The 13410-nt window shown below is 49.9% G+C and overlaps 2 protein-coding genes across 3 annotated transcripts; one reads left to right on the top strand and one right to left on the bottom strand.

Annotated features, from left to right (window-relative positions):
• The first annotated feature begins 2830 nt into the window (after nt 1–2830).
• On the top strand, nt 2831–11019 carry rgmb (repulsive guidance molecule BMP co-receptor b). The gene is made up of 3 exons (XM_029163078.3): nt 2831–3398; nt 6953–7500; nt 8830–11019. Exons 1-3 carry the CDS (start codon nt 3278–3280, stop codon nt 9577–9579), a joined length of 1419 nt encoding a protein of 472 aa, XP_029018911.1. The 5' UTR covers nt 2831–3277; the 3' UTR covers nt 9580–11019.
• LOC129604603 (uncharacterized) lies at nt 10971–13369 on the bottom strand. Of its 2 annotated transcripts, XM_055511787.1 has the most exons (7): nt 12829–12971; nt 12678–12693; nt 12440–12509; nt 11822–12133; nt 11701–11742; nt 11500–11605; nt 10971–11420 (listed from the first exon to the last, which is right to left on the bottom strand). In XM_055511787.1, coding segments are annotated over exons 1-7 (690 nt in total). In that variant the 3' UTR covers nt 10971–11419. The 2 variants fall into 2 exon arrangements, 1 of the variants encoding a protein (XP_055367762.1); XR_008695637.1 differs by lacking the exons at nt 12440–12509; nt 12678–12693 and adding an exon at nt 13234–13369 and having other exon boundaries at nt 12829–13143.
• Between the last annotated feature and the right edge of the window lie 41 nt (nt 13370–13410).

The raw sequence follows: 13410 nt of genomic DNA, 5'->3' as shown, positions 1-13410 counted from the left end.
TGAGCCACCAGCAGCATTAATCTGTAACTTGTATGTAACAGACTTGCATGACATTCAGGAGCAGTATTGGGTCAGTGTTTATTACAAAACTACAGCTCTGTTGTAGATATTTGTTGTAGTTTAGTGAAGTCCTCGGTCCAGATACGAGTACTTGCACGAGACCTCACCTGTTTCAGTAGAAGACGCGCATACTTACAATAGTGTGTGTGCGTGTGTGTGTATTTCACAGCATGTGCCTTTAACATGGTGTGTTTACTGCACACGCACATGCACACACAGGTGTGCTATGGCGTTGTGAGAGGTGCTTGTTGACTGACAGGCAGCTAGGACTCGGGTTCGACGAGGGGAAGGTGGAGGGAAGCAGAAGTGGAGAAGGGAGGCAGAGGTGTGTAGGTGAAGACAAGCTGGACCCACAGAAACAGACTGTCCTTGTTCCTGAGGTGCCGAGTGTGAATGCACAACTAGCATTTTACATAGCATTTTGTTTGTGTGTGTGTGTGTGTGTGTGTGTGTGTGTGTGTGTGTGTGTGTGTGTGTGTGTGTGTGTGTGTGTGTGTGTGTGTGTGTGTGTGTGTGTGTGTGTTAGTGCGTGTGTGTGGTTTGCCTGTTCTCTGCTCACAAGTCTCAGCTGTGGAGAAATGATTAAATGAAATTTGGAATTAAAGTCGATGAATAGGATCGTATGTTATCCTGGTTTCTGGGTCCGGTCGGCAGATGTGTGATTAAAATGAAATATGAAATTAGTCATGATGAATAGCACCATATGGACATGTGTAATTGAATAAAGCAGTCTGTGCTCAGTGTGTTAACACAAATGAAGTGCGTGCCACTGAGCAGAGAGGTCCACGACAGGTTGACATGCTGCTCTACGCGGCTGTCTAACTGTCAGAATGCGTCTTATATGATTCCAGAGCCAATATATTGTGTCCAGAAAGCAAAGCGGTGCAGGACATCAAAGCTAAACAGCGTTAACGGTTTCAGACGGATGAGAAAACGCTGAGAGCTTCCCACAGCTTCAGCTGAACTCTTCCAGGGGAACGGTCCTTCCCCGGTAGGTTGGTGATGCTGATGAAAAGTTATTTTAGCCCAAAGCTTTTTAATTGGGCTGAGATCCTGAGGCTTTGAAGGCTAACACACACATTTACATATTCAGGGGGGGAATCTGTGCCCGCTTTGTGTTAGACAACAATTGAGAAATGACAGGACAACAAAGCATCTGGAGAAAACCAAAACATAATATAAGGAATACACACACACACACACACACACACACACACACACACACACACACACACACACACACACACACACACACACACACACACACACACACACACACACACTTCCTCAGTGGCGAGGTCAGGGGCATGTGCCACAAACAGGAAGCTCTTATAATCTGATATCAGAGCCCGTTTGAACTGCACACATCATCTCCTCTGGACACGCTTCTTGTCAAGTGACCACAGTCTGACTACGACCGGCGGTGATGTGAGTTCACATGTGGTCGCGTCCTGTTTCTGGGAACTTCCCGGCTTTGACACGCAGCATATGAAACAGCAGTGACAGGGAAGCTGCTGTGTCCAGGCACTGTTACAGTAGATGCTGGGTCTACACCAGTTAATCTGTGGTTGCATAGTTTGGCAGAATGGACCGTCCTGCTCAGGCAACATCTGCTGCAACACAGACAGGAAAAACAGATGCTTTAAAAGCTCAGTGAAAAATCCAGGACCGAAGAAGCTCTGACACTTCTCTAGTATCATAACCTTTTTGTGAAAAGGGAAGTTTGGGTGAAGTTCAACTTCTCAGTAATATCGTTCAGATACAAGTTATTTATTTATGGATTATGGTGCAGCTGTTGGTTAGAGGAACACCTTGTTTGCTTATTGTTTATATGTACCTGTGTATTTAGTTGTGAAGGTTAGTTGTCATTGCTGGAGCGCGTTTACATTGTGGAGTATGAGTCACACAGTTTGAACTGTGCGCTGTGTGCTTATTGGTGCGTTGGTGTTATTCTGTTAGACGGTGGAGCTCCAGTCACGCTGTGCTGGGATCCACGTCTGTAGTTGATTTTTTCATTTTTTTGTCTAAGAGAGCGAGGAAAGACAGAAATTTATCTGGAAACAGGAGACTGAGGGCGACTCCCATCGTCAACATTATTGTTCAAGTCAAAAATAAAATGTCTCATCAGTGAAGAGTTTCATCAGAAAGCATGAAATGAAATTTCAAACCGTTCATACGGTAATAATGAAACGTGTCAACAGCTGCAGTAGATTACTGTCACAGCGGTAAAAAAACAGGAAGTCAACTATCAATAAACATTAAAAAGATTTCTTGATATTGTTTTGGTTTGGAACATTGTGAAATGTGCAAACATCACAATTGAATAAAACAGCATTATAACACCACAGCATGGTTTACGCACGTGTACGGCGTTAGACTTGAAATAGGCCAGTCAGAGATTATGTTTATGGACTGTACTGTTTCACATTTTCTTTATCTCCTTCCCAAGTATGTTGCCTTTTGTTCCGAATTATAAAAGCGTCTCAGAAACTGAACTGATCAACTTTTACACAACCAAATAAAATACCTTTGTGCGCAAACCCATTATTCACTCCGGTGTGTGCAGTGATTTAATGGCATCTTAAAGTTTTACAAGTTTTTTTTAACTATACTCAAGCTGCATTATTTGCTTCCTCCCTCCCTCCCTCCCTCCCTCCCTCTCTCTCTCTCTCTCTGCGGTAGGCGGGTTTTCCGCCAGCATGGTTTGGTTGATTCTTTATTGATTTGTTGGAGGGCACAGGAGGAGGAGGAGGTGGAGAAAGTGAAAGGGGAGGAGTGGAGGAGAAACCCCGGTCTGCTGAAGGAGAGCGATGTGATTGCGCGTGTTCGGGGCGAGAGAGAGAGAGAGAGAGAGAGAGAGAGCGAGAGAGCGGGCAGAGCACGGAGCGATCAAATCAAGGCGAAAGTCCGAGCGCGAGCCACCGGGGGTGTGGATTTCTACCCGGGACAAGTGAAAGTGTCGTCGGTGCGACTTCTGGCCGCACTTTGTTTTCCTTCTCGCCTCCCTCTCCAACCACCCACCCTCCCTCCCTCCCTCCACCCTGCATTCCGCGGAGCAGCTGCGTTTTAATGCTCGTGCGCACCCGAGGAGGCGAGGACGGAGCGAAGTGTGAGGAGGACGAGGCTGAAGAGGGAGAAGTGACGAGGCCCGGACAACACCCCTCCTCGCCCCCTGGAGGTCCGCGCACTCCCCCCTCCTGGCCCTGCATGGACGGGGATGGGGAGAGCCGGATGCTGTTGCTGCCGCGGGGCTGAGCGCCTCGCCTGCCCGCGTCCGGCGCGGCGCTTCCTGCCGCCGCTGCTGCTGATCCTCGTCCTCAACTGCGGCGCGCACTTAGGTAACTAATCGCGACACTTCACGCGCCTGTCACTCACGTTCACAACTACTCCGCACATTTGCGCACTTTGTTATCTAATCTGCGCCAACTGCTGCGCGCTGCGGCGGCGGCGCTTTCTCGGAGTGTGTTTATTTAGTGTTATTCGTGGACACTTTGTGAGTTATTAGGCGTGTGTGACGCGCGCGGCCGAGCCTCGAGCTGGGCCGAGCGCTGCCTGACAATGGCTCTCTCTCCAGCGGCAGTGCAGCAGTGTGAGCGCGGATCGAGTTTCTCCTCCTCTCTCCTGGGCCGTCATTCTGCCGTCTGCCCCTTAATGGCTCATGGAGGAGGGGAAGAGGAGGAAGCCGAGGCCGGCGGCCGCTCCTCGCGCCTGCACGTCACGCAGCAGAGCGTTATATCGGGATGGAGACTGGGAAGAGGGGCTCGGTGTGGCCGTTAAAAGTTGGGATCCGGGCTGAAAATGGGACTCAGCCCGCTGCGCATGTTCAGGTGCAAATGATGCATTAAAGTGCAAACTGTTGTATCGTCAAAGTGATTCAAGTTGCTCAAGGCAGACTTTGAAGGGAAAAAACATACAACAATGCAAATGCTTGCAAATCAGAAGCTTTTAACCATCTGAGTCACATGATAGAAATTGAACCAGAGATTGAAACCAACAGCATATTTTTTGGCTGAAAGCCACATAATATGTTTGTGATTATCACATATTATTAGCTCTACAAAGCTCCTGGTTCACTAAGGTCTTATTTACCACACTGCTGCTTGGTTTCAAACCCTTTTAACTGACTTCAGTATTAGATCCGTGCTTCTAACCTGGTGTGAACGTGTGTGTGTGCCGTGTGTGTGCTGTGGGTTCGCTGTTGTGACGGGTGTCTGTTGAGCAGTCACACCTCTGCTAATTAGTTTAACACAGCTCAGGCGGCGGGACAAAACTGCCTCCTCACGCGGTGTGGTGGGAACCGACCCAGACCCACTTCGTTTTAAAGGCACCTCCTGCGAAACGTGTGTCACCTGGAAGGAATGCTCGTGATTTCGTCTGTTCAGTGGAAGAGGATGTTTTATTTGTCAGGAGTCCGACGTATTTCGTTGTCATCTCGGTTTCTCGTTTTCGGGGATGCGGAGGCAGGAACGTCTGAGTCGAGAGACAGCGTGCAGTGTGTGTGTGTGTGTGTGTGTGTGTGTGGGGGGGGGGGCTTCTCTCAGCCCAGAGAGCTGTTTGCGCGATCCGAGCTCATTGTGTGAGAGAGTGCACACACAACAAGGTGATCAATAAGCACTTCACAACCCATTCCCCCAGTCGAGACCTGATCCCAGTAGATCCGTTCCCCATCTCTGGAGAGCTGAGAAGTTGCAGTTGCAGGCGAGATGGGGAGACAAAGACCCTCCAAACCGAGCTCGGGGGATTCGGCTGAGTCGTTTGACCCCTGTCTGACGCTGGAGCAGCGTGTGGAGATGCGAGCTGGACTAATAGTGCTGATAGAGGCAAATCTGCCAACAGATGAGGTTTCATATAAAAGACAAAATGAGATCTGTGAGATGATAAAACCAAGGGGGGGTGAAACACAGAGGTTAATATTGTGGTCGGACATGGAAGGAGTTGCTGACTGTTTTATTGTGTCTACTGTATATTACATATATTACATACTCACCCCAAGGGATGAACCCAGCAGACTCTGGATGCGTTCACCCTCCCTTGTGCATCATTTCTCATATGATTCTCTTTTTAATATTTCCAAGTCGGTTCCATTTTCACTACAGCTTAACTTCCCACAAATTGCTTATTTATATGCATAGATTGGATTTCGTTTGGAAAGTACAGCTGCGCATGCCGAGAAAGGGCTTAAGAGGGGGACGCCTTCACAAAAGCGGAGATCGTCAGGAAGAGACCTCAAACTCGTGCTTTGACACTGACTCAGAATAATTGAATCAAAAATATGCTTTAATAATCAGGACAATCCTCTTTTGCCTGAAGGATTCGGCAGCAGAGTGCAAGGTCAGCAGTTACCACACAGCGCGAGCTGGTGTGGAGGATGCTTGTCCTTGGAGAGTTTCAAAGCTGTGTTTGAGTCACTGACCCCCCCCCCCCCCCCCCCCATCGCTTTAAGATGGGCCCACGGTTCAATGACAGTCAGCCCCGAATGGAAGCAGCATTCAGGTGTGGGAACGCGGGAGGCCGGTGGTGCTCCAGGCGAAGACACAATGTGGCCTCAGTGCTCGGACGGTCGGTGCAGCGGCGGCTGACGTGGAATGCGGTGTGTGTGTGTGTGTGTGTGTGTGTGTGTCTGTTGGCTGGTGTCAGTATTTAACGAGCAGGAGGGAGATTCTGAAGCGTGGTGTGAGTCGGGGGTCCGTACCTGCACCCTTTCCCGCAGCCTGGACCGCTACTGCCCCCAGATGGCGGCACCCGACATCAGGCGGGGTTTGTTTTGTGTGTAAGTGGCGACTTATGGACGCTACTTACTGACGGTGTGACGTAAAGGAGAATTTGTTGATTTCATTAAAACAACAACTAGTCTCTTCTTCGGCTTGGCCCTGTGGAGGTCATGCCACCTCCTGAAGATCACAGCGTGTGCGTCCAATGGAAGCGTTGCTGGTCCGACGGCTGTTTGTGTGTGAGCTCAGGCACTGCAGAGCCTCTCTCTCTCTCTCTCTCTCTCTCTCTGGCCTAATCTAATAGGAGCACACTGTAACTGATGCATTAGGTCTGCCCTCTAATCTCTCTCTCCCCCCCCCAACACCAATAAAAAACAATAAAAAACACAAACAAGAAACAACCCAAAAACCCCCCCCCCAACCCCCCCCCCCCCCCCCCCCCCCCCCCCCCCCCCCCCCCCCCCCCCCCCCCCTCTCTGGTGATCTATGATATAAAAAGCTGCGTTGATCCTTGTTCCATTCAGATACGTAGCAACAGATAAACGTGGGGGACGATAGTGATGGGCGTCCGTGACAGAATGATCAGTCTCTGGCGTCCACGTCCTTGTTTTAACCTGCTCTGCTGCTCATATCGGTTTAAACAAGCATTCAAAGGCAACTATTAGGCTTTGAAAGACACGTGTGATTGTTCGTATTCTGTGCTGTGGTCACAATCAAACAGCTTCCTGATGCAGTAATGGGTCAATGCACGATGTTTATTTGCATAACAGCCCACTGTTCCGTGCCTCTCTCTCTCCATCTATTCACAGTATTATCTCGCTCCTTGTGGGAAAACATTCTTTATCTTTTCTCCGTCTGCTCTTTGGTTTATGACACTTCAGGTTTATTACGCGCAGAGCGGCGCGGCCGATTGATCAAGACTCTGCAGCGGCGGCCGGGTCTTTTTAGCCGTTTTATTAGGTTGGATTGTAACAGGCTGGTTGCATTGTGCGTCCAGGATCAAAGCATTCTTCACTCAATGAGCCCTGTTGTCTTTGGTGCGCTCATCAACTTTCTACTTCTAGTCCCAACCAGCTCCAGGGCGATTAATGCCTAACTTATCAGATGTTTGTGCCCAGTGCTTTTCACCAGCTTTATTGCTTTCTGGAAACAGTCCTGACTCTCCTGTGTCTCCTGTGCAGGCGAGTGCCAGGTGGCCACCCCCCAGTGCCGCATCCAGAAATGCACCACCGACTTCGTGTCGCTCACCTCCCACCTGACGCCGGCCGTGGACGCCATTCACACGGAGTTCTGCAAAGCCCTGCGCTCGTACTCGGCCTGCACCCAGAGGACGGCCAAGTCCTGCCGGGGGAACCTGGTCTTCCACTCGGCCGTGCTGGGCATTTCTGACCTCATGAGCCAGAGGAACTGCTCCCGAGACGGCCCCACGTCCTCCACGCACCCGGAGGTCCAACCCGAGCCCTGCAACTACCACAGCCGCACCCAGCACGGCCACGTGCACGCCCACGCGCACGCCCACGTGCACGCCCACGCGCACGCCCACGGCCACTCTCGGCCCGGGTACCTGTTCTGCGGGCTGTTCGGGGACCCACACCTGAGGACATTTAAGGACAGCTTCCAGACTTGCAAGGTGGAGGGGGCGTGGCCTCTCATTGACAATGACTACTTGTCAGTGCAGGTCACGAATGTTCCCGTGGTACCAGGTTCCAGCGCCACGGCAACCAATAAGGTGAGAATAGAACCAGCGAGAAATGAGCTTTCTTTGAGTCCTAATTCACTCTCATGGAAACTAAAATAGTTATTATAGAGTGGTGGTAATGTACAGTAGTGTAGATCTCTAGGTTGCCTGTTGCCTCAGTAGGAAATCTTATCACCCCGAGGCTGAAAAACAGGCCTGCTCTACTTTCCTTTCCTTTCTGTTTTGTTTGTGTCTCACTTTGGCAGGTGTGAGGCAAACAGTCTGAACTTGTGACTGTCTCTTGTGACTGAAGCCGTGTTGGAACCTAACTGGGTTAATGGCTGCATATAACTTGACCTCTAATAACATGGAGGGAAACATGTGAAAGGGCCCACTGTTTACCTATGTGCGTGTTTGTGTGTGCGCGTTACTCATAAGTGGCACTCCTTGCGCTGGGCTTAAGGCACCGTGTGTGTTAAAGGTCCTTATCCAACGCGCGCACACTCGCAGACACGCACGCCACCGAACGGAGGACGAGCAACACACAAAGTGATCTTTGTGGCGTAAAAGAGGCGCTGTTGATGTTTCCCCCTATGATCTGCCCTCTCTGGCTAGTCGATAGTTTTAATTATTGAAACGCCGCGTGTACACACACACACACACACACACACACACACACACACACACACACACACACACACACACCCAACACACACACACACACACACACACACACACCCAACACACACACACACACGCACACACACACACATTAAGCAAATACAAGGGTTGCTACAACGTGGGGCTGAAGGTTTGACCTTGTGTCAGAGGTGGGGCAAGTTATTAGTCACGATTATTAGGAACACACACACGCACACACGCACACACACACACGCACACACACACACACACACACACACACACGCACGCACACACACACACACACACGCACGCACACACACATTAACAGCCCTCCAGGCTTAATGGCCTGCTAGGCCTCATTCCTCACAGCTGTCATGTGAACAAAGCAGCCATTCACCGGAACTATGATGCTAGCGCTAACCGTAATGCTCACACCACGCCCTGCATCCACCGCTGCTTCCAGTCAGCGCCGTGGCCCTGTGTGCATGTGTGTGTGCATGTGTCAGCATGTTTGCATAGCTGTGTCAAATTACAACTTGTTAAAAACTCATTTATTATTTCTCACGTCTAGTGTGAGGTGAGTCTCTAACCTGTGTAACACTTGTGTGCCGGTGTGAGTGAGAGACGCCATTAATACTTTTCGGTATCAAATAATCAGGTCCCGTCTCCTCTGTTAATGAGTGGACGATTAAATTGAATTGAAGTACTTGTTTAACTTGGACTTCTCCCGCTCCACAGATCACCATCATCTTCAAGCCCTACGAGGGCTGCACAGACCAGAGGGTCTACCAGGCAGTCACAGACAACCTTCCCGCTGCCTTCGACGACGGCACCACCAGCAGCGGGGACCCCATCCACGCCCTGGCCGGCGCCGACGGCGCCACGGGGAAGGTCCGGGCCCTGTGGATCTCGGAGCGCACGCCGGGCCGCCACGTGGAGCTGCACGCCGGCTACATCGGCGTGACCGTCATCGTGCGGCAGCTGGGCCGCTACCTGACCCTGGCCGTGCGCATCCCCGAGGAGCTGGCCCGGGCCTACGACGCCACCCAGGACCTGCAGCTGTGCCTGAACGGCTGCCCCAGCGCCGAGCGCATCGACCAGGCGGGCCACCTGCCCCTGCCCCCCGCGCCCCCCGCGCTCGGCCTCCAGCTCCAGCAGCCGCGCCGGCCCAGCTACGCGTCGCAGACTCAGGACCGGCCCCGCGGCGCCGCGCAGGGCTTCGGCGTGGAGGCGGCCAGGGAGCGCTGCAGGGAGCGGCTGGAGGTGCGGGACATCTACTTCCACTCCTGCGTCTTCGACCTCCTGACCACCGGGGACGCCAACTTCACGGTGGCGGCGTACAGCGCCCAGAAGGACATGGAGAGTCTGCACCCGCACCGGGACCGGTGGAGGATCTACCCCCGCGCCTCCGCGCCCGGCTTGCGCTCCGAGTCGCTCACACGTCTGGTTCTGCTGGTGGCGTGTGCTGTGAGCGCGGCGGCGCTGTGAACGGGGGGCGCTCGTACGTGTTGTGCACTAGGAAGAGAGTCGGGGGAGGTTTTATTCGCTGAGCACTGATACCGAGCACTGAGTCCTCTCTCGTGCAGACGGGCTGGACAGTTACTGGGAGCAAAGGCTTGATTTAGACTAATTACATCCCACCTGCCAGAATCTGCCTTGTCCAGGTGAAAACACAGGCGCTGTGGCGCCGCCTCCACAGTCTGTCCGGTGGCGACACACTGTGATAGACACTCTGACTGTAAATAGCTCATCTTGTCTTCAGTGCACAGTGTAACTGCATATAGTTTGTTTTTCGTGCCATTGGATGTGAGTTTTCTTTAATACCTCAGACAGAGGATGTTTGTTTTACCAGAAGCACTTTATTTTTTGTAACAAATCCACATCAGTGTTTCCTCCCTTCGCTTCCTCTTCGCTACCAAAGCGCTTAGAAGCTGGTCACCGTCTGCTGTGTGGCGTTTCATCCTCTCATGTAAAAAGTCCACAAGTTGCCGTCTTTGTTTAATTTCATTCTTTCAGTAGCTGATTCGACTCAGCATCTCATTATATCACTCAGTGTGAATTGTTCGGTTGAATGTATTATGAATATAGTAACAGAAAAGCATTTTGTTACTGTACAAACTTCTTGTTTTTCCCTCACTCCTGATTTCAACTGTGTGCGAACATGAGAGTGTGTCTGTGGGCACCAGTGTTTTTTTATTTAATTCATTTTTTTTTAAGTCATTGAGACTCTTGGATGTGCATTTATTTCATCTGAACACCATGTCAGAGGTGCTTCTTCTACCTTTTTGCCAAGAGGACGTCATGATGATACCAGCTCATGTTTGTTTCTCAGTGAACTCTGTATTTTCATGAGCCAAAGGCGGATTATTTATGGATTTAATGTACAGAGGAAATTGCAACTCGCCCTTTCTCTCCGCACCCCGTGTGTCAATTTGCTACTGTAGACTGGTTTTCTCCTCTGCCAGAACTGACAAGCTGCTCATCAAGTTCACCAGTGTCTGCTGGGATATATGCTTCAGCATGGTTTAGTGGGAAATTAACTCTGACACCTGGTACGATTGCTAATCCCTCTGACTGTGAGCCTTTTAAAAGTGTAACACCCTGTATAATTAGTTTGGCCATATCAGCTTAATCTCGGTTTTTGGCTTTGTGTTCTCCTACATCACGCGAGTGTCAGTTTGGTGAAGAATGACTGGTCAGTGTTGAAATACTTAACTTATTTATGAACGTAGTGTCCTGTAGAGGAAGTTAAGCTCCATATTCTTGCTGTTGGATAATAATTTAAATAATGTCAGATGTGATTGTACTGCCACCTAGTGGGACTCTGTTGCTATGTCACTGTGTTACTCAAGGCGCAAAAAAGACAAAAAGAAACAAAACTGTGTGCAAGTGTTTTATTTAAAAAAGACCAATAAAATCAAAACAATATGAGTGTATGTCATATTTTCTCACGTTACACTAAAATAAAGCTAAAGTTAAACAACAACAATAAAGATATAAAACGAGTTGGAATAAAAAGTAGCAGGACTTCACACAAGGGTCTTCTCCGAAAAACACAGGCAATCGTACACATGTAGAGTTTGTTCACCAGCCATCTGTCTGAGGTTACGTTTCGATCAGATACTGTACCAGGTCTGACCTCACAAACACGATCTGCTCTCAACTGCCACAGTCGGTAACACCTGGGACGCCAGCGTAAAGAGGCTGAAAATGGCGCCATGCTCCAGATTCTAACGGGATCGTTTCATGCATGAACCCAAGCAGAGCCCATTCTCCAGGTTCATTTGTTTTCCAAGTCAAATGCTGTAACAGCCTCCACTTCCAGACATCTGCAAAGTAAAATACCCGAATTTAATAAGCATTAAAAGACAATGAATCCATTTCCTACTTTCACACACTGATTCTTACCACGTGATGACAGCATAAATGGTCATCAGGGTGTTGAAGACAATGATCTTCATTAAAATCAGCCTCAAAGCCTGTACAACCACTGTATTTGTCCACATAAGAACATCTGGATATCAAACAACACAGACCAACATAAGAAACATCTATACAGTAATATTACAGTGCATAGTTATTAAAAGAAAAGTAATAATAGACATGTACCGTGTTCATCTTCATCTTCTCTGCACATGTTGTCTTGACCATCTTGAATAATAAAAGTGTGTTGAATTATTATCTAAAGCAGTAATATGCTCACATACTGTATGTTCAGCTATAGACGGACCTGGTGACGAGGTGAACCGCCTCCTGGTGGGTTTCGCGTGTCGTCTGTGGCTCACGGAGCATGAGAACGACGGCCAGTCCCTCGTCGCCACGGTGATTATTGCAACAGCGCGGTGGCTGCGGTGCTTCTTGTTTATTGCCAAACTGTGCTGCGTCGTGGGAGCGCGGCCCTCTGACGGCGACCTCCAGCTGACCTGCAGGCGTCCTCTCCCGATGTCGCTGACCATGCAGACCAGCAGGGTCCAGCCCAGCCTCTCGCCCGACAGGTGGACTGGAGGCGCCAGAGACGCCAGCATGTCGCCGTCCACGCCTCCTGACGCAGGCGGGAGGAAGAGGGAGTGCATTGTGATGAATCAAAAATATATTGCACATACATGCAGCGTGGTCTAACAGTTCATGCAACAATGCGGTCAAATATGGCTTTAAATATGCAAAATATGTGTTGTGCTATAACTTTATAAAAAAACAGCATTTTCTGATTTTGATGAAAGAGCTGCATTTGAAAGATTAATGCCTCCCCTTAGGATGGCAGCAACAAAAACAAACAAAGAATGTGATTGGTACGATTCCAGTATTGATTATCTAAACTAATGAAATGAATAAAAACATTCCATCTCACCTGTCCACAAATAGATGATTGGAAGGTACAAGAGGCTCGTGTGCGGCTCAGTCATGTCTGCGTCTGCACCCTGTTTATGTGAGTGTGTGAAATGGAGGCATGACTGGTTTGACTTTGCCAGGAGCATTGCATCATGGGGGATTGTCACTGACCTTATACTAACAATGGGACCTCCTATCTCCGACACACACACACACACACACACACACACACACACACACACACACACACTTTGTACCTGCGGTGGGCGGGACCTTAAAAGAGAAAGTGAAACTGATCAGGACTCAAGGACGGATGATGCAGCTGAAATGACCGAGGTAAAACCTTCTGGGGATTCTTTTAGACACGAGCTCTAGTGCAGCTTTTAGACCATCAGACCAGTTACTAACTCCAGTGCTTGTGAGCCCGTAGATTCTTGTGGCTGAATCCAGCACAGCTGCTTCCACACAGCCTTATTTGAACTGTCGCCTCGCTCCTGCAGCTGTTGCCGCCTCACAGCTTTAGCCGCGTCCTCCGCTCGCGTTGTCCGCATGGAAAATCACGCGTCGTCCCGTCTGGGTCTCCTTCAGGACGAGGTTACAGTCCGGTGTCGGGCAGCTCGGTCGGGCAAACCCAGCTGAGAGCACATGGTCCAGAACAGCCAGCTTGCTCTTCATGCGTTCAACCAAGCAGGAAGCTGCAGTAGGACCTGACGGCCGCCCGTCCTCCATAATAATCAGCCAGAAACAAGGAGTGAGTGAAGCAGGTGCTTTTGAACAGGGCATGGTCTTAAAAGGTTCTGATGTCCACAGTACCTGATGTGTTGGTCCATTTAGGTGTATCCTGTGCTTATAGGCCTTGGCACAGGAAGCAAATGTCTCAATCTTTCCTGTGAGTTTTAGGACACTGATATCATGTATCATGAATGGATCATCGTTAATGTCTTTCAGGCGTAAGAAGGGACCACATTGATCTTCTCAGCTGGACGTGAG

Source organism: Betta splendens, chromosome 9 (genome assembly GCF_900634795.4).
Source record: "Betta splendens chromosome 9, fBetSpl5.4, whole genome shotgun sequence".
In the NCBI taxonomy this organism is placed as follows: Eukaryota; Metazoa; Chordata; class Actinopteri; order Anabantiformes; family Osphronemidae; genus Betta; species Betta splendens.
This window is presented reverse-complemented; position numbering and strand designations above follow the sequence as displayed.